The sequence below is a fragment of the Antechinus flavipes genome, chromosome 2, assembly GCF_016432865.1.
Source record: "Antechinus flavipes isolate AdamAnt ecotype Samford, QLD, Australia chromosome 2, AdamAnt_v2, whole genome shotgun sequence".
NCBI classification, from domain to species: domain Eukaryota; kingdom Metazoa; phylum Chordata; class Mammalia; order Dasyuromorphia; family Dasyuridae; genus Antechinus; species Antechinus flavipes.
The window spans coordinates 527,633,281-527,654,302 of record NC_067399.1 but is presented as its reverse complement, the minus strand read 5'-3'; the positions used below and the strand labels follow the sequence as shown (position 1 = coordinate 527,654,302).

The following is a 21,022-nucleotide window of genomic DNA, read 5'->3' as shown; positions in this document are numbered from 1 at the left end:
AAGGGTTTTTCTTTATTTCCTGGTTCAGGTATCGTCTCCCTCCTGAGAAGACGTACGTGCTTGGGCCTAAGAGCGGTTGTTAACTCGAGATCCTGGCTTCGGACTCTGGGAAGGTGAGGGGCCGTGGGCCATCCCTACCAGATTTACGTCTTTGTCTTTCGGAAGCGATGGAGGGGAAGTCCTCAGGTGGAAGCGAGAGGACCCGAGACGATTCCTAAAATAGTTTAACTTAGTGTGACCCCTCGGCGGGGCTGGAACCCAGGGAGAGCCCGGGATGAGATCATCGCCCCGCAGCTTACAAGCTGTGTGACAGGGCAAATCACTTATCTTCTCTGGGCCTCAATGCCAACTATAGATATTATAAATCTTATGGGTCATCATAAAGAGAAATTGGGAATAAAAATCTCTTGCTTCCCAAGACTTATTAGGGAAAGCTTTTGCTTTTCTTACGAAGTCATGAGATTCCATTCATTCATCCGTTTAGTAAACACTATTTGCCAATTACTGCTAGGAGCTGCGGGAGATCCGGGTTTAGAGAACACATTGCCGCAAACACGACTAGCTCCTTGCAGAACACCGGGATAGGCGCAGCGAATAAAACAAAAAATAGCCTTGGAGGAGCTGACATTTTAAGAACGAGGTTACCAACTCTGTGCAAATAAGTACAAAATCATTGGAAGCCAGAGACCATTAACTAGGGTGGACTACTTGGAGAGGGTAGCACTCTAGTTGAAGACTGTCAAAGTTTCTGAGCGGCAGAGCTGACAACCTAAGGCACTGAATGGGGAAACCTCAAATTTGAGAAATGTCTAATATTCCAGTTTGGCAGGAAAAGCGTTCATGGAGGAGTATCCTATGAAATCAGACAAGGCCAAGTAGCTGACATTTATATGTTTTGGTTATATACTGTGTCTCATTTGAATATCACACTATATTCCTGTGGAGGATGTATTACAGGTATTCTCATTTTAGAGACATTAAATAACTTGCCCAGCCTCTAGTCAGATGGCTAATAAGTGCCAGGTTTGAATTTGAACGCAAATATTTCTTAATCCATGTCAATTACATGCTATTTAGCATTGAAGAGGACCTTAAATTCCAGTCCAAGGAGCTTCTTTTTAAAATTGCAGACAGTGGAAAGCCACTGACGAGTTTTATAATCTTTGAAGGATTGGGCATAAATGTAGGGATTAGATTGTAAAGAGACATTGGCCCATATCCTCATTGACTGTTCAATGGAGGGTTTTTTTTTTTTTTTTTTTTTTGGTGGGGGGGGGGGGAGGAATGGGGGAGGAGTGTGTGGAAAAGAAAACAAACCAGAAATACACAGTAGTGCATGATAAATACATGAGAGGGTTATAAATCAAAATATTATATGAAGTTCAAGAGGAGACTTAGAAACATTTTTCTGAGAAGAGATCCACATTAGAAAAGGTTAAAAGTCTGATCTAAGAAGAGACGAGTTGTACAGCTACCTGATAGAAAATGCTATATGAAGTTCAAGAAGAAAAGTTACTAATCGTGGAGATTAAAAATCAGAAGGTTTCATGGAATAATTGATAATTGAGTTGGACTTTAAAGGATGAATAGGAATTCAACATTCTAAATATTGGTAATAATGAACAGAGGCAGGGAGGTGGGAAAATAAAGAGCAGCAAGGCATATTTGGGGGACCACTAATTAGTACATTTTAGCTAAGGGATATAGTACACATAAGAGAGTAATAAGAAAACTACATAGCAAAGTAGATAGTTAGGGGACTGAAGTCAGGAAAATTCATATTCCTGAGTTTAAATGCTGCCTCAGACACTGTTACCCTGCGCAAGTCACTTAAATGTTTGCCTTCATTTCCTTATCTGTAAAGTGAGCTGGAGAAGGAAATGATAAAATACTCCAGTGTTTTTGCCAAGAAAATCCCAAATATGATCATGAAGAGTTGAACACAATTGAACAAGGGAGTAATATGTAACAGATTTATAAAGGTCAAGTAGCAGCATATTGTAAAGGACTTTTGAGTGCTAGGGAAAGGAATTTTAATTTCATTGGTAGGGAATAAGGAGCCAGAAAATTTTAGAGAATGAAATTTCTTGATTGGAAATAGTGAAAATATAAGTACAGGGAAAATCCATGGGTTTTGATGATAATTTTTTGATTTGGTGACAAATTGAAATGACTGTGTAATCTGTTTTATAAGAGAAATCATTTATCCATCAAACTTGTTATTTTAAATAATATACCTTGCCAAGCACTAATAAAGGACTATGACTGCATCCTCTTCCAAAATAACAAAGGGAGATTATACGAAATATTAAAAGATAATGTGCCAAATTAATATTTTCTATTTTCTTTCTTTGTATACAGATTTGAAGATACTTTCGTGGATATACATATATAACTTTTGAAAGCATCCATTGTGTGCTGCTGCATTTGTTGATAAGATGTTTGGTAGACTGAGTTTTCCTCAAATGATTTTTGCAAGTATCCTTGGAGTTGCTGGAGGAATATATATTTATCAACCAATCTTTGAACAGTATTCTCGAGATCAAAAGATATTAAAGGAAAAATCACAAATTGTTCAAGAATTAAAAGAGAAGAAAAATTAATGACGGATTTCAACTGTACTAGGTTCTTAAAATCCAAGTCATTGACAAGTGGTTCTTAATATTGTGTTTGAATTTTTCATATACTTATTTCTTATTTGTCATATTGTCATGACCATTCTCAAGTCTACTAATTTCCTTTTACTAAAATCAGTATCTTGACATTGTAGTTCTATTTGATACCAATTTCCCTAGACTTGTAGTATGGCTACTTGCTTATGATTACAGGGTTGGGGAAGTTTATACAAGTATTAGTGGTATGTACAGTAGCACAGGAATTCTCGGTGTGAATGCTATGGACTTCCAAAAGTTCTACAAATATCAGGCAGTGTGGGATAGGGGAGGATGCTCTTTAAGAAAAAGATTACATCTTAATTTCTATTTATTTTATTTCTTTTTTAATCTTATACATTTTATGAATTCAAAAACATTTTTTGAAAAAGTTGAGAATCTCTGTTTTAGGAAGAGGTGAGCAACTGCCTGACATGGAAGCCTTTCCATTTAGTTTGAAAAAATTTAAATGCTTACTAACTGACTAGAAGCTTCTCATTTTTATAGTCTCCTTCCCAACTTTTACCTTTTATTTTAAGTTTTTGATAAGGTGGAGGAATACTGAAAGTTGGACCAGCCCCTAGAATTAGACATCTGGTGGGTTCAGAGCCAAGCTGTGTACATCGGAATGGTGATACACATCATTCTATAGCAGAATAAAAATATGTAACTTGTTTCCGTGTAACTTGTTACTGACCCCCAAGTCATAAATTGGAAAGAATTGTTTTTCCTGCTGAATGAATTTAGTAAATTAGGTATAATTTTAGTTATCTATGAAGACTACATGTAATTAAAATCTGTAAATTACCAAAAAAGAGATGTTAAGATCTGGCTGGTTAACAAATGTTCAATCAGAACATCAAATCCTGGCTCAATCAGTACAGTACAGCAAAATGACATTTGAATAGTTGCTGATGTTACCTACAAGGTAAATAATGACAGTATTTATAAAGCAGAAATGATTGTTTTGATAGAATTCCATTTTCATGAGCAAGGTTCTATATATAGAAATTCCACAAAAAAGATTGTTTCATTTATATGTTATTGGGTTTAAATAAGAACATATTAGGAAAAAGCAACTCAAGTTTTTCTGTTTAAATATAGAAGTATCTATTTTAATAACAATATATCCTTGGGGGAAATTTGTAGCACAATTTTCATAAGTAATTGTGCCAAAATGACAGGATTAGTACATTCTTTTAGTTTACCTTTCTGAGAATTATAAAAATAGTTTTTGGGTCATTGCCTAGAGTGATTATTAACAAATCAGTTTCCTTCTAAAGCCAAAATGGAGGTTAGCCTCAGATTGCATAAAAATCCATTATAATTTTCATGGAAGTAAAACAGTTAACAGTGCTTTGGATAACAAAAAACCTGGGATCAATTGAGATGATAGAAGACAAATTGTTCACAAATTACAACTTTGGGTTATATTCCAGTAGTTGTTTGATATTTAGGAAATTTTTTTCTCATTTAGACTGTTATAAATTTTTACTAGATTCCCAGGCTAGCCCACAAAAGCCTCTTTAATGGAGAAAAGTGACTAAGCAAATCAAGACTGGGGTTTTTGAATGCTACCTTTTATATTGGTATTTAAAATTTTTCCATTGAAGGGATAGGAAGACCATCATGGCCAGTCATTTACACCCCTTTGATGATCCCATTTAGAGGATAGGCTAAGAAATCTCTCCTTTACTATATTTAAAATAAAATCAGAGCAGACTACCAGCTTACTATGGAGTTGCCTTCAACTTCAGAGACTGTGCCTTTGCCTAGCCCCTCCTTTCTTAGAGAGCATTAGCAAGTATAATCATTAAAATATGCTGCTTTGTCCACTGTGGCTACCTGGTACTTGCAGTTGATATCTATGGAACAGTGCTGTGACTGTTCACATGTAAGTTACGTTGCAAACCAGGGATCTGTAACCCAGGCACAGCTTATACTTAAACACAAAAATTCCATCAAATAGTGGATATGGAAAAATCAGAGATGAATGGCGGGGAGGAATTTGGGGCAACTTGATTTAGCATTAGCAGCAGACAGGAATACCTAAAGGTGTACTAGATGTGTCTAAAGTATATGTACTTGATATAGCTAAACATTTTCATTTTAGAATTTCTGGGTTTCATCCAGAAGGTACTGGATTCCAGGTTATTGATCAAAGGGAGGAATGTATATATAGCATAGGCATTTTTACAAGATAGAGACTTATTTCAGTCATACAGGGAGATCCCTAAATTTAAGACAGTTGCTTAAGAATTGTTCAAAATATAGGTTTCCCTGTGGGAAAATGAATTCATTGCTATTTATTGAATTCAAATTAAGATCCTATCTCACTTTACCTTTTTAGCTATGTGGTTGAGCAGAGGTGTCAAACAGGTGCCTATGAAATGCAGCCTATAACATTTAAGAGTGCTACTTGAACTTGATAAAAATATAACTGGGGAATAGTTAACAAAATAAATAAAAATGCAATAGAACATAGTGAATTTTTTATATAATTGTTGGTCACAGGAATCTTTATATACAATATGGTAGCCCTGTTTCTATTTGAGTTTGATACCATTGATGTAGAGAGTATCTAAAACTGAACTATATGACTCTTACTATACCTTCCAATTCTAGGACACTGATTCTAGATGGGGCGAGTTAGACAAAGGCTAGACAAACGTCCTGATTCATAGCATTTGTTAGTAATTGGAACACGGTATGTCTCATTTCTCATAATACTTTCTAGCTCCTGGAAATTACTAGAATCCTGCCTTCAGGGAGCTTTTAATTGAATTGGCAAATCCAAATCCAGATACTCATGAATTCAAAATATAACTAATAATAAAAGTAGTATTTGGAGACTACATGAATGAAAACAGTTTGAGATTACTTCCTTTGCTATTTCGCTTTTAATACACTAATAGTACTCACTTTCCCACTTCTAGTGGCAATGAGTATGACCTTTCATATCCTGAAGACTTTAAATTGATCTAAAAAAATGATTCAATTAAACAATTTGCTTATATATGCATGTTACTTGGGAGGGTGGAGAAGGATGGTTCTTGTCCACAAAGTGCTTAAATTCTAATAGAGAAAGACAACACAGGGAGGATGGCTAAGGGGAGGAGAGTTTGGTTAGAGAAATCCCATAGCTGGAGTCATTGAGCGATTGATGTAACCTTTCTAGGAATGGTGGTCTTCCACTGATTTTCAGTATTAGAGGTGGAAAGCAGAAATGGACAAATGGTACAAGGGTAAAGATGTGGCATGAAGGTGATTGGGGATTAGCATTGTGGTGGTCCCAAGTTGAACTTGCCTCTATCTGAAGCCTGGGATCCCATAATGAGAATTGGAGTGCCTGGTCAAATGAGAAGAATGAAGAAGAGAATTCTGAAAGACTAATAGTAAAAAATTTCTTTAGTCAAAACCCACACAATTTTGTTCTCTTAGAGCTTGGTGAGATCTGTTTGCACTTTCAGGTATGGTCTATTTAATGGCTAGCCTAGTGTTGGTATCCTATCCAGCTTCTGCAAAGGTAATATGGTTTCAGTTGAAATGAACTTTGAATTCAACTCCCTAACATCATCCAGAACTTTTTCCTCCTTCAATTTACACTATTTCCCATGGAGGTTCCTGTGGGAGAAAACTAGTTTGGGTAGAGAATGAATTCTCAGGAATGAATTTATTTAAAATGCATAGCCTCTGGGAGATTCTTTGGCCTTTGTATCTGTAGTTACAGATGAAGGTTTTCTCAGCACCGATTTAATAGTAGTGACTTGTTTATGAGTGCAACTCAGCACTTAACTGTTTTGACCCCAGTACCAGGAGTGAACAACAGGGAGTTCTTGGATAGGAGCCCAGCAGTCCAGCTATTTCAGGACCTTAGATTTAGAGAAATAAAATCCACCCAGTCAGTCGCTGGATGGCAGCAAAGACTTACAGATTTCACCAATTAGTATCATTTTTATTACACAATTAGGCCATGCATCCTGTTTCTCTACTAGTTTAAATGGCTTTTAAACCGAATTAGTCCATACCAAGAACTGCATTTATAACCTCTATGGTTTGTGCTCACTCATCTTTTTCTTCCTGACTTTTCTCTTTGTCACCTTTAAGATTCCTTTTCACCGCAGAATGCTATTGTCCTCAGGAAGAAAGTCGAGTTATTTTGAAAAAATTCAGAAGTTAGAGACGAATAAAGGTTGAGAAGGTTGTGGGCAGAAATCCGAAGCTTAATATCCAGAAAGATGTAAAATGACAAAGGGCTGATCCCCCAAAGGAGCCACTGATAGTTGATTTAGTTTTTGGTCCCGTTGGTCAAACTCCAACCTTGGTGGGGAGGATGAGGGGCTAATGTACTGGTCTGTGTTCTCGGAATGGTGTTTTTTCTGAAAGGGGCTCTTGGGAAGGTGCATGAAAGTTTAATATGGAGTAACTAAATAAAATAATCACTACAGTGCGACAGAAGCGGATCTTAATATGTTCATTTCCTTTCGTCCTTCTGCCCGTCTCAACAGTACTCTTACCTCATCCCCTTGTTTCTGCTCAACTAAACGTTAATCCGTTCTTTCACTCCAGCTTAAAAAAAAAATAAATCTCTTGTCCCAGCTGGTAGAAGTCTCACACCATTTACTCTGGACAGCAAGATCAGGAAGCTTTTCCTCTGTGGGTGACAGGAAATAGGCAGCAAAGCTCAGGAACATTCGGGGTTCCTCTCTTCCCACCGGCCTACCCACCTAGCTCCTAGTGAGTTCTACCCAGTTGCGCAGGCTTTTCCCCGTGGGGCATCAGGCAGCAGGTGCAGGGCCCATCCCTGCCCTGGTTCGGGGTTACAACCTTCCCGCCTTCCCCAGTAGGGAAAGATCGGAGGACGCCAAAGCCTCCTAACTTCCCACGTGGGCACAAGGGCCGAAGACCTGGGTGGGGAAGTATCCAGCGGGTGAAGAGAAGGAAGAGGGAGGTGTAGGAAAGAAAGGAGGACCCGCCCCCACCTCTCAGCTCCTTTACGGGAAGTGATGTGGGGCCGGACGGAACATACCCGCGAGGGACCCAAAAAAGGGCAGGCAGCAGTGTGGACGCTGAGCGTATTGAGCGTGGACCTGCGGCTGTTGCAGGGACGGCGGGACATTGTAGACAGGTAAGGGCAAGGCAGAGACCTCAGTCCGTCCCCTATGGATTAGATCCGCCTAGGGTGTGGGGGCTGGGGTGTAGGTGTCTGGGTGAGAGAAGCAATGATGAGCATCTTGCTCGTGTTTTTTTAGGGAGGCAAATCACCTTTTTCACGGGAGGTTGCGCATCTTGGGGGTTAATGGAATAGGACTCGCGAGTGTTTCGTCTTGGGTTGGGGAGATCAGACAAGGAGGGGAATGGGAGTGGGCAGAGGTGCCCCGCTTCACCCCTAGGGCTCCTGCCCTGGGGCTTACTTTGGCTGATCCGGGAGGCAAGTTTTCCTCTTGGGGAGCTCTATATCTTCGGGGCAGCTCCTCAGAGATGACATGTCACTTGTTTAAGGGAGGCAATCTGGGGCTGGCCCCAGACAGAAGTCTAAGGGATGGATTCCAGATTGAGAAAACTGGTTGGTTTGAGTGGGAGACTTTCCTGATAAAGGAAAACTGTAGGACAGATTTTAAGATCCACCTTGGGCTTTGTATCCAGATATTGGAGAGAGACTATCTCTTGGAAAAAGGGAACTTAGAAATATAGAAAGGAAGGAGAGAGTTAAGCCTTGAGGCTGTTTTTTTTCCATACATTTTGCTTTGCGTTTTGTCCTTTACAACCTGTAGAGCCCTGCTGGTAGAGTTTGGCCCTAGGAAGCGCAGGGATGTCATTCTTTAAGCCAACTTCTCTACAACTGGGTTTATTTAGACTTTGACTTTCAGGTTGTGTAGATGTTAAGACTAAGTCATTCTTCCCAATAAGTCACACACTGGGGTGTGCGGATGGGTACGTGCTTGTGAATCTTTCAGAGTGTCACATTTCTCCTTTCTCTGTTTGACATGGAGGAGGAAGTTGGTAATGGGGGGTCTAAGCCCTTTGGTGATTCATAACTTGCCCAGCGGTCATTCTTCCCACTAGAATTTTCTTCACATACTGTTCTGTTCTGAGCATCTAGGGTAAAAGGTGCTTTTCATGGTGAATGAAATAGTCTCTGTAAAGAAGAATTAGATAAGAAGTATTAAGCTATTCTTACCAAGTAGCAAGGTACATGGGGAAAAATCATATTTGGAATCAGGAGACTTGGACTCCAATCCCAACTTCCAAGACCATTTTGTGCTTTGGACCTTGAGTTTCTTCCTCTTAAAACAGGGTTACAAGGTTTTTATTGATTAACTTACAAACTTCTTTTGCGAAAAGCACTTTATAAATACTACGGAGAAATTATTTTTCTCTTACTTTGCTCCTTTTAACCCTCCCACCCCCATTAAATTTAAGTTACTTGAAGGCAATGTCTATTCAATCTAAATTTTATTTTATCTTTCCCAGAAATATAATGGTGATTTGGCTAATAGGAGCTTAACAAATCTTTATTTGCTGAGTTAAAGTGAGTTTTCTCCATTGATCTCCCACTGTTTTTGCTCCTGGGCATACTGGGAAACTTTGGGTTCTACAACTTGTACCTTCCAAAACCGAATTAACCTCTGAAAACATACCACTAGAACCAAAAGGAATTCTGCCTTTGGTTAGAAATTAAGAATCATAGTCAATATTTAATAGCCAGAACATCATCAAACAAAGATGAGGTTAATATAAGGATTAGGGTGTTACTCATATTTTATTTTATATATCAGCTTACAGGGCATTTCTTATTTTAATGAGAACAAACATCAGAGTTTTGTGACTCAGAAAAATTATAATGTATACAGGGGAGAATTATAAGGCAGGGAAATACAGAGATAACTGAGTTGTTTAAAAAAAAAATCCCAACTCTTTTGTGAACTGAGCAATCATCAGCAAACACAAACATTTCTATATACAAAGAAAAAAAAAGTTTTGTCTATTTTTAAAAAGATGGCACATATAGTCACAAGTACTACCTACTTTCTTGATTTTCTACTAAGATCTCTATGGAAGGAAAGAGAAGATAGGGAAGGTGTTCATTTTCTGAAGGAGTGAAGTTTGTCTCTGAGAGTAAATAAAGATGTGCTCTTTTCTAGAATGACCAAGTTGGGCAGGGCAGTGCAGGCCAGAGCAGAAGAAGGTTAAATAGCTCTGTTTACTTCTATGATGCATCCTTCTGTGTGTTCCTTGAACACTGGGGAGGGAAAGACTAAGTCTGCTCTTCATTTCCCATTTTCTCCATTTTCTACTCAACTGCAATGAATCTTCTTAAAACTTCAATTTTTAGTTTCTACTCGGGATTCTGAACTCGTTTCTTTTGTGGTGCATTAGACACATTCATCTCCTTTGAACCTATAGTACTTTCTGTATTTCCCCTTTTTGGGATTTGTGTTTTTTATTTAAGAACTCTTTATGATTTCACCTTATCAAGAAAGATAGATCATGTATAGACTTACAGCAGGAATAGGAGGCCTTGCCTCCTTAATATAATGTGTTCTTTTTATTTATAATTTAAAGAGACATTTTCATAGATTTGGTACAATAATACTGAAAGACTACAACTTAACACAATGTTTAAGACTTGGCACAGCTAGGTCGAGCAATGGATAAGGTGCCCAATCTGGATTCAGGAAGACCTGAGTGGGTCTAAATTTGACCTCAGGCACTTAACTGTTAGCCTCATGTTTCTCATTTATAAAATGATCTGGAAAAGGAAGTGCAAAAAGCACTCCAGGATCTTTTGCCAATAAAGCCCTAACTGGGGTCACAGGGTCAGATGTGACTGAAAAATGAATGAACAAATTTAAAATTGAGGCTCTAAGCAAAAATTTCTTTATGATTTTTAAAACAAATTTCTTACACAGGATTCTTTCTTTTCATGTTCCTTGCCCTGTTATCCCAGGGCTTTATGGGCAGAATTGATGTCTTTGTCTTTTAGTTGAGGATGTTTGGGATTTATCTGTGGTGTGGAGTCGTTTAAGCTTTACAATGCCTTGATTCAGTGTCTCCATGAGTTCAGGCTTTCACATTCTACATGACTCATGTCTATGTTCTCCTACAGATCTTCTGATCTTCCCAATGTACTGAAGGCCTTGTTTTGGGTCTGTTCAGTATGCAAATATCAGTGTAGCTCAGGCTGTCACTCTTGTTGCATGTCACATTCCTGTTTTGATTATACTTTGCACATAGTGGGGAGTTTAATAAATATTTGATGCACTGAATTGCAATTATTTTGGGTAAAGATGAGCAGAAAAAACCTGAAAGAAAGGCAAATTTATAAAAAACAGATTTATAATAATAGAGGCAAGTTTTGAAAGCATTAAATGCTCTATTTTTTGTTTGTTTTTTTGCTTCCTAGTCTCTCTGTGGTGACTAATATTGGTTGTATAAGACTCAAAAGACCACATCAACTTTATTTTTCTTTCTGATGAAGATTTTAGAAATTATCTTTTATAGAATGAGTAAAATATATATATATATATATATATATAAAACAAAAACAAATATATATATACATATATAGATAGAAACATATATATATTTGTTTCTCTGTTTCCTCATCTATTAGTTTAATTGTCACTCATTTTGTTTCTATTGTGATAACAGTATTACTTAATAACTCATATTTGGTACTGTTGAACAAAAAGCTTTTCTTCACTATTACCCTAAGAGGTGGATAGTGTAAATATTATTATACCCATTTTCCAGTTAAGAAAACTGAAGCTTAAGAAAAATTAAGTAAGTTGGTCGGGATCATACAACAAGGAAGTATTACTCTAATCCAGGGGTCTTCAAACTACAGCCTGCGCCAGATTTGGCAGCTGAGGACGTTTATCACCCTCACCTAGGGCTATGAAGTTTCTTTATTTAAGAGCCCACAAAACAAAGTTTTTGTTTTTACTATAGTCTGGCCCTCCAACAGTCTGAGGGACAGTGAACTGGTACCCTATTTAAAAATTTGGGGACCCCTGTGTAATCTCTCTTGACTACAAATCATTCTGGCATCTTAAAACAGCAGGCCCTTGAAATTGGCTCCAACTCTATTATACATGCATGAAAGTCATTGATCAGGGAGATAGTCAAAGACTGGCCATGGCACAGTCCATTTTGATAAATACGTATATTCCTTGTCCAAGGAAGAAATGATACTTCCTCCATGTTCCAACTAAGCCAGCCCAGATACTCTTCTCTGTTCCTAACATTTGATCTCATATATACTTTTGCCCAGGCTGTTTCCTGGACCTGAAGGGCTCCCCTTTAGAAGGCCTTCAAGACTTAGTTCAGTTGTTGCCTACTTTTTGAACTATTTTCTGATTTCCTTTCCTTCCTCCCCAAGATATTAGTGCTTTCTTCTCACCTCCCAAATGAATTTGCATTTAGATATCCAGCTTTGGAGCCAGCAAGATGTGGGTTCAAGTACTGCTTCTGAACACATCCTGGCTGTGTGACTGGACAAAACAATTGACCCTTTGGTGCTGGAGGCTCTAGCTTCCTAAACTGTAGATTCCAACTCCGTATGGTGTCTTGTAACTGAATGTGTAGGTTGCAAAATTATCAGTATATTACATTATACTATATATAATGTTATCAGTATTATCAGAAAAATTTTGATACCTATTTTGTATACTGGGGTCATGTAAAAATTTATCTGTGTATATATTGTTCTTTCCTATCTTTTAGAACCTCTAAATGCAATTTCCTTGAAGTCAAGCACTATTCTGCTTTTGTTCTTATATCCTTAGCACCTAACATTACTGGTCACATAGTACATGTATAATAAATGCCTGTTGAAAGGAATAATTAGATATGCATGTTACTATATTGCAGTATTAACCTAATAGCACTTCTAGCATTGTAAAATACATGCCAAGGATTCCAATAGAGGTTTTTAACCTTTTATGTGTCATGGATGCCTTTGGCAGCCTAGCGAATCTCATGAATCCTTTCTCAGAATTTTTATATGTATAAAATAAAATACATATGAGTACTAGTAAAGCAGATGACAAATGTAATTTTTTTCTTCCTATCCAAGTTCATAGATACTCTGAAATCTGTCCTCAGATCCCTTCCATGAACTCCAGATTAATAATTCCTTCTCTATAGGCCCTCCTATCAAATAGCAGTCAAAGGATCACTCATGTGACTTCTTTAGAGTCACATATGTGACTCTTTAGAGATTCAGTTTTTGGTAATACACCTTTTTATTATGGATACACTTGTTAGCCAAAGTATGAAGAAAAATATGGCACTTAAACTTCTGCAGATAGATGTGGCACATAAGAGGGTGTTGTCCTTCAGAGACATATTCACATTTTTGTTAGCTGTGCTTATTGAGAAAGAGAACCTTGAAAACTAATGACATGTTCTCTTAGTTCCTTGTCAACCAGGCTACGGTATTTCAAAGACTGTGATCTTGTTTTTCATAGCTTTGTTGATGAATTCATATATAGCCTAACCAGCTGCTAGGTCAAAGCGTTATAATAAAAAGTGGTTGCTTAGAGACCAAAATATCTCATTGGTCTGATTTACTGCAGCCTGTCTACCAGGTCCTGGAAACAACAGTTATGTCATTTAGGTAGATGTCTCACTACTTGTGACTGATTAAACATAGTTGTACACTCATCCCCTATATCTTTTAAGAAAAAAGAAATGAAACTGGTTGGATTAAAAATTATCATAGGTTATATTTTGGTTGCTCATTTTAAATAGCTCTTTTGACTTTATCTGGAGAGTGGTGAACTAGATATATGGTAATAAATTACTAATTAAAATTTCGATATGGCCTGTTATTCATTTCCTAGGTTGAATTTATATTGCTAGTTATAGAGTGTGTGTGTGTATACATGTGTGCAGTTGATTTGTATAATACAGGTCAGTATCTCTTAGAAATGAATCTGGCAGCCCCCAGAGAACCAGGGAACAATTCTTTGGGGAAGAATGCCCTTCTAAGGTGGTTTAAAAGCTAAATCAGGGCTTCTTTACCTTTTTTTGTGTGGTGCATCTTTTTCACAATTTAGTGAAGCCTATGGAACCCCTTCTCAGAATATTTTTAAATGCATAAAATCAAATACATAGAATTACAAAAGAAATAACCATATGTAAATACAGTTATCAAAATATTAAAAAAAACCAACAACCAAGTTCATAAGGCTTTTATTCTCCTTCATGGACTTTGAGAAATAGTGACACTGTCCTCTCTATTCCTCATTCATCTCTCTAGTTTGGATATTTTCTTTGCTTTTTTCCATGCCTCCCCTTTTACAATCCCTGGGTTCCCTGGCTTCTTTCATCTCCCAGCTATTATCCCATTTCCCATGGGAGCCTTTGCCAACGCCTTTCTCCTATTGATTCTCTTCCATTTATCCTGCATATATCTTTGTACATAGTTGTCTTTCTGTTCTCTTAGAATATAAGCTTCTTGAGGGGAAGGAACTGTCTTTTTTCTCCCTTTTGTATTCCTGACACTTAACACAGTGGTTGGCACATAGTAGGGGCTTAATAAGTGTTTTTTGATCTACTGAATCCTGGTTAAGAATGTCTGTCCTAAATGTTCATACAAACATGATGTCCAAGTCAGTAGCAGTGTACAAGATTTCAGCTGGAGGAATATGCCATCACTTGAAAAAGTATAGTCCTTGATTTTTTTTTTTTTTGTTCTTGATGTTGTAGCCTTCATTCCTCACAAAGGGAACCAAGGGTTAAATAAGTCAGCTACTATTTAATTACATATAAATTAAATATCAGAGTAGTTCCTAATACTAGTTTCTAGGCTAATAGCTTTGAGAAGGTATTCAAAGTTATCAGATCACAGACTCAATAGATGTAGGACTGAAAGGGAAGGAATAAAAGGATTAGCATTTAAATATCTATCTATCTACCATCTGGGCAGCTAGATGCCATAGTGGATAGAGCATTGGCCCTGAAGTCAGGAGGATCTAAGTGGTAGAATAAGACAAGCCAGAATCACTTTTGGTGGTAGATGAGGAGAAGGGAGGTTGTGGAGAGCCTGCATCCATCCCCTTCACTTCTGTCCATTAAGACCAAGAATAAGTCCTTGGTCTTTTGTTTATCCTGACTTCAGCTGATTCTGAGGCATCCAGGGTACTAACTCGATCTTCACAGCCACCTATCAGCCTCAGAAGCCATGTAGTTCAAACCCAAAATTTTACAAGTGATGAGTGATTTGACTACAGGTAGCAGTAAACATCAGAGACAAGATTTGAATCTACTTCCTCTATTCCAGAGTCAGGTCTATTTCTACTGTACTATAGTTCTTTCAGGTCAGAAGGAAGAAGGAAACTTAAGGTTTCTTGCAGGCTGTAACTAACCTTGGGGGTCCCTTAAAATGAGATTAAGGAAAATTAATTATTGGCTGCAAAGATACAAAATTTCTATAATTGTATATAATAAGGTTATATAATAACTTTTAATAGGGACTCTCCAACATGGATTCAAATACCCATAATGATAAGGCAAAAGAGCTCACAGGAGAGTTTCAGGACAAAAGAACACCAGTAGACTCGTTTTTAGATGAAGGATTTTGTCAGTAAGCCCAAAATTAGAAAATGAAGAAAAAAGAGAGAAAAAAATTGAGGGAAAACCCGGAAGCAAGAAATGGAGGACTACATAAAAATGAATGATGGGGAATAGATGGGATTATGGGCATTTGTGAGAAATGAACAGGATCAACCTGATTTGGGAGATACATTTATATTGAATAGGAGATATTTATGTTGAAGTTATATCCAGTTTGGAAATCCAGGAAATAGATTCTTAGGAACTTGTATCTTGGAGCCTATGCAAATCTAGTTCCAAGATACTATGGTAGATTTGTTTGTTGCCCACTGAAAACATATTGAGAAAAGGTGAGAAATTTCCTTACTTTCTCTGCCTGTACATTGAAAGCTGAAATCCCTACCTTGGGATGAATTTTGCCTGGGAATTTTCTATCCAGTGTACCACTTACCGAATTAAGAGATGATATTGCTTTGTGAATGGTCACTCTACTTCTTTATTTCTTTTTATTTACTTTATGTCTTGATTAAATCCTTTTATTATTAGTTTTTTTTTAAATTTCCAGAGTATTACTTTTCTGATGGTTTAGCACATAATTTGTGAAATTAATTTCCCCAAACAGCAAACCAGAGAACAGTTACAACCATTGTTCCCAGTTTTTTTGGTTCTAATTTGTGATATTAAACATTGGTGACTTGAACTATAACAGTGTATAAGGAAGAAGTACTAGGCTGTGTAAAAGAATGTCTCATATTTCTCAGTGAGGTTTCCAACCAAGATAAGTTTGATAAGGTAAACTGGGCTTTTCATGCCACAGACATCCCTGACACGTTACTTAAGGAAATGGTAATACATTTGTTCATTGACCCTATAACTTCCTGTTAAACTGAAATCTATCTCTCTTTGAGATAGGAAAAAAAACCCCAACAACTTCTGAATCATGAGCCCATTTTGACATCTGGATAAGGAAATTATATGGTGTAGTCCGAAATTTGCTGAGCTATACTGTCTAACTGTTGGTAATCCAATTTGTTAAGAAGGGTATATTCTAAGAAAATCTTTCTTTCAGATACTGTTTCACTGAGAAACAACCTTTCAGAAATATCATGGAAAGTGAAACTAATATAGAATGAATTATAATGCATTAAAGCAGCAGAAAAGAGAAAAAGTAAATATTTCATCCAACTCTTTTATTCTCAGAAAAGCAAAACATAAATACAATTTATTTCATAACCAGATGTTCATTCATAGACAAGTTGTTCATTTTTAAGATCATAGTATTTAAAGCTATAATGAAGTTTATAATAGACCATCTAATCCAATTTTGCTTTCATAATAATATCTAGCATTTACAGATGACTTAAAAGTTTTCAAAGGACATAGTTTATCTCATTTGAACTTCCCAACAAACTCTGTGAGATGGAGGCTTTTATTATCATTCCTATTTAATAGATGAAGAAAGTGAAGCTTTTGTTATTGTGTATTTGATTCAGTTGTGACCAATTCTTTTTGATTCCATTTGGGTTTTTCTTAGCAACGATACTAGAGTGGTTTACCATTTCCTTCTCCAGCCCATTTTACAGATAAGGAAACTAAGACAAATGGGCTGGTAAGTGCCTGAGGGCAGAATGGAATTCTGGAATATGGTCTTCCTGATTCTAGGTCTGATTCTCTATGCGCTATGATACCACTTAGCTGCCCTTTTATAATGTATCTTGTATCATATCTGGGTATGAGTGCAATACCACGCAATGTGGTACACTGCATAGAGAAATAGGATGGGAATCAGGAGGCCTTGGATTCTGATCCCACCTCTGATACATATTGATTGTATGACACTAAGCCAGCTACCTAATCTCTCAATGTTTTGGGCCAGTGGTGTCAAACCTAAATAGAAATGAGGCCCCCAAACTATACTTAAGTTTCCCCTATAGTGACTTATTTTAAAATACAATATTATCTTTGTTTTATTGCATTTTTTATTACGTATTTTTCAATTACATTTTAATTTGGTTCCAGTGGCACCTGGGGAACATTGGGGACCACATACAACCCTGTTGGCAACTCTATAGGATTGTAAATTGTAGAGAAGGTGCCGATCTGTATTGTATAACTCATTATGGCATAATGTCCGCAAGGGCAAGAACTATGCTTTTTGCATGTGTGTATGTGTGTGTGTGTATTTTGATCTGTTTGTTTGTTTTTAATCCCCAGTCCCTAGTACAGTGCTTTGAACATAATAGGAATTTAATAAATCTATCTTCAGCTGTTTTGGCTTGATAAAGACACTGGAAAATGCTGAACTTGGGGTTATATACCTGGGGTTTAAATCCTGTGTATGCCATTAACTGGAGAGAAAGCATTCAATTTTACAGGATCTTTGTTTCCGCTATGAAATGAGAGAACTCGGACTAGGCCATTTTTTAAATCCCTTCTAGCTCTGACATTCTGTGATTCTTTATACTCATCTGTAGTACAGTTTTTAATCAAAAATAAGGCTTAAAGTTGCTGCCCTTGGCTTTTGTAATTTATGTGACACATATGACTAGAATAAACCCAAGCTAGCCACTGGTTTCCTTGGAAGCATTTATGCAAAAGATGACCTGTTATTGACTGTGGTCTTCACACAATGGGTATATGCCTTTGCAGAATTGTAGTTATCTGTTTACTAGGCTCATTCATCTACCTTATCTCTAGTCTAGATGCCAGTAGACTGTGAAGATATAAACTGACTTTTGGGAGACTAAGGGTAAATCACAGAGTAGCAGAGTTAAATGTGAAATGAGTAGAGCAAGGTTTGTGAGGTAAGCTTAGAGAAGTCTGTCTTATCTGTTGATACAGCTATTTTAATAATCAGGTTCTCAACTCAGAGGCACTTACTCCTTTTACCCTCTTAAGGGGCCCTCTACTGGGCTTTGGTTTTCTTAGTCTATATTGGCAATCACCTTCCATTATCTTGCTTAACTTACACAATTATCTCAAGCAACTTCCCTTGTAGGACATGAATGCTAGCAACTTCCTTCGTGAAGCAATAGTAGAGTTATTTTTCATCCAATTAGTAGAAAGATTAGTGGTTTTTTTTTTATTTTTCAAATGGGAAACATTACCTAATCTGATTAGAAGATATGAACCTTAATTACTATGAAAGGGAGGAAGTATCATATTAAATGAATAATTTTCTAGTCCTTCATGAACACTGCATGTTTTTTGCCACAATGTAGAAAGAAAATTTAATATTTCTAGGGATTGTTGTATTTTCTCTTACATTTACTCTCCATGCTTGTGACTAGCTAATGATGATGACTTTTGTAGCAAAAGCAGTCTGTGCTTGGATTAGAACTTGGCTTTAGCTTGTTATTTTCCCTCTACTACATATTCAGGTTTTCAATCAGGACCCAATTCAATAATAATTCAAATCTTCTATTAAATACCTTTTCATAGGCAATGATGTAAGCTGGGCAGAGTTAACAACAATGAAATTCTGTACTTTTTGACACAACCTGGTGTAGTGGATTAACAAAGGATAGAAGGTCTATTTTTTTTAATTAACAAGTTCCATCTCATATCCTTTCTAATCTTTCTCCTAGCCCACCTACAAATAACAGAAGTTGATCAGGGACAGATAAGAGGAAGAGAAAAACATATTGAGAAATGTAGATTGCATAATATACATTAAGACCAGATATTTGATTTTAATAATGTAGCAAATTCCTAGTAAGAAAATTCCCACTATTAATATAGGCATGCACCTTTTTTCCCCCCTGTCATTTATGGCCAAGGAGAATCATCTAAGAGTACAGAAAAGTTAAATCATTTGTTTAGAGTCACAGAACATACATGTGAAATAATGTAAAACATATTTCTATATTATCCACAGTATAAAGAAAGTGAAAAATCATACTTCAGTTTGTGTTCAGAAGTCATCATTTCTCTTTCTGGAGTTGGATAACATTTTTTCAACATGAGTCATTTGGATTTGTCTTGGTCATTGTATTGATTAGAATAGTTAAATCTTTCATTATTGATCATCATTACAATATTGCTGTTACTGTGCACAATGACCTCTACTCACTTCACTTTGTGTCAGTTCTTAGGTCTTTCTATATTTTTCTGAAACCATTCTCATTGTGATTTCTTATAATACAATGGTACTTCAACAACCAATGATGTGATGACTGTGTTTAGCACCCAGAGTACATTAAAATCAACTGGAGTCCAAATAAGGGAAAATGCTTGATCTTTATTCTTTGCAGAGGTGAAGGGGAATGGTAATACAAAGTGAGAGCAATGGAGACATGAATCTGGCCAGCAGTGCCTCTGGCTCTCACACTCCACCCACCAAATTGTCTGCATAGTCTCCTATACAACACATCAAATTTGCACAGAGAGTGGGCAGGGCCATTCTTTCTCCAAGCATATATTAATAGAGTATTGTCCAATTGCTAATTAGCCTCAAGTGCTAAGAGGGACCTCAGTGCAACGAGAACTTCAAGAGCTTCAGCCCATTACACAATATGTTCTTGTTCAGTCCATTTCCCAATTGATGAGCAACTCCTCATTTTCCAATTCCTTACCACCACAAAAAGAGATGCTACAAATATTTATATATATATATATAATATATATATATATATATATATATAATATATATATATATTATATATATATATATATATATATATACATATATATATATATATATATATATGAGTCTTTTTCTTTTTTCTTTGATCTCTTTGGGATATAGATCTACTAGTAGTATTGTTGTGCCAAGGGCTATACATGGTTTAATAAATCTTTGAGCATAGTTCTAAATTTTTTTTACAATTTTTCCTCAATCCCCTCCAGCATTTGTCATTTCTTAGAGATGTGATATGGTACTGAGTTCTTTTAATTTGCATTTCTCTAATCAGTAGTGATTTATAACATTTTTATATTACTATACATAATTTTGATTTGTTCTGAAAACTGCCTGTTCATACCACTTGACCATTTATTAATTGGAACATGGCTCTTATTTTTTTTTATTAATTGGAACATGGCTCTTATTTTTATACATTTGTTTCATTATTATACTCATTATATATTTGAGAAACGAGAGCTATATCAGAAAAAATTAATGGAAAATATTGATATTACTTCATTGTGTAGAGTTCCTTTTAGCAAAATATTTTCTCTGATTTTCTCTTTTAATTAGGACTTTTTTTGCTTTTACTTTGTTTGAGATCATGATTGCTACTCCTGTCTTTTTAACTTTAGCTGAAGCATGTTTGATTCTGCTCTAGCTCTTTATTTTTAACTCTGGGTGTATCTTTCTTTTTCAAGTATGTTTCTTGTAAAGAACATATTGTTGGATTCTAGTTTCTAATCCATTCTGATAATGTCTTACATTTTATGGATAAACTCATCCCTTTCACTTTCATAGTTGTGATTAGTAACTGTGAATTTCCCTCCTTCCCATTTTATAATATTTATCCTTTTCTCTTTATTCTGTCTCTTCTTAAAAGTCTGTTTTGCTTCTGATCATTGTCTCCCTTAATCTGTCCTATCATCACCCTGCACCTTTCTCCTATCCCCTTCCCCTCTTATTTTCTCCTTGAGTAAGATAGATTTCTATACCCAACTGAAATTGTGTGTGTATGTGTGCATATACACACATATATGTACATACAATACACCCATAAACATATATCTGTGTATATATACACATATTCTTTTAATGAACTATTTCCAATTAGAATGATGTTCATGCACTGCCTGCCACTCTCCCTATTTCTCCTTCCATTGCATAAACTCTTTTTTGTGTG

At 36.4% G+C, this 21,022-nt stretch overlaps 2 protein-coding genes across 3 annotated transcripts in view; both read left to right on the top strand.

The window, feature by feature from the left end:
• The first annotated feature begins 15 nt into the window (after positions 1–15).
• On the top strand, positions 16–3,325 carry PIGBOS1 (PIGB opposite strand 1). The gene is made up of 2 exons (XM_051980695.1): positions 16–113; positions 2,362–3,325. Exon 2 carries the CDS (start codon positions 2,439–2,441, stop codon positions 2,601–2,603), a length of 165 nt encoding a protein of 54 aa, XP_051836655.1. The 5' UTR covers positions 16–113; positions 2,362–2,438; the 3' UTR covers positions 2,604–3,325.
• Positions 3,326–7,199: 3,874 nt separating this feature from the next.
• The window catches only part of RAB27A (RAB27A, member RAS oncogene family), a 69,893-nt gene continuing 56,070 nt past the window's right edge, over positions 7,200–21,022 (top strand). For both annotated transcript variants that reach the window (XM_051980691.1, XM_051980692.1), the window contains exon 1: positions 7,200–7,779. The gene's annotated coding sequence lies outside the window, so the exon portion shown is untranslated. The remainder of the gene's footprint in view (positions 7,780–21,022) is intronic.

Bases quoted from the DNA above. Each gene is read 5' to 3' on its own strand.
- PIGBOS1 (XM_051980695.1), top strand. From the start codon at position 2,439: ATGTTTGGTAGACTGAGTTTTCCTCAAATGATTTTTGCAAGTATCCTT.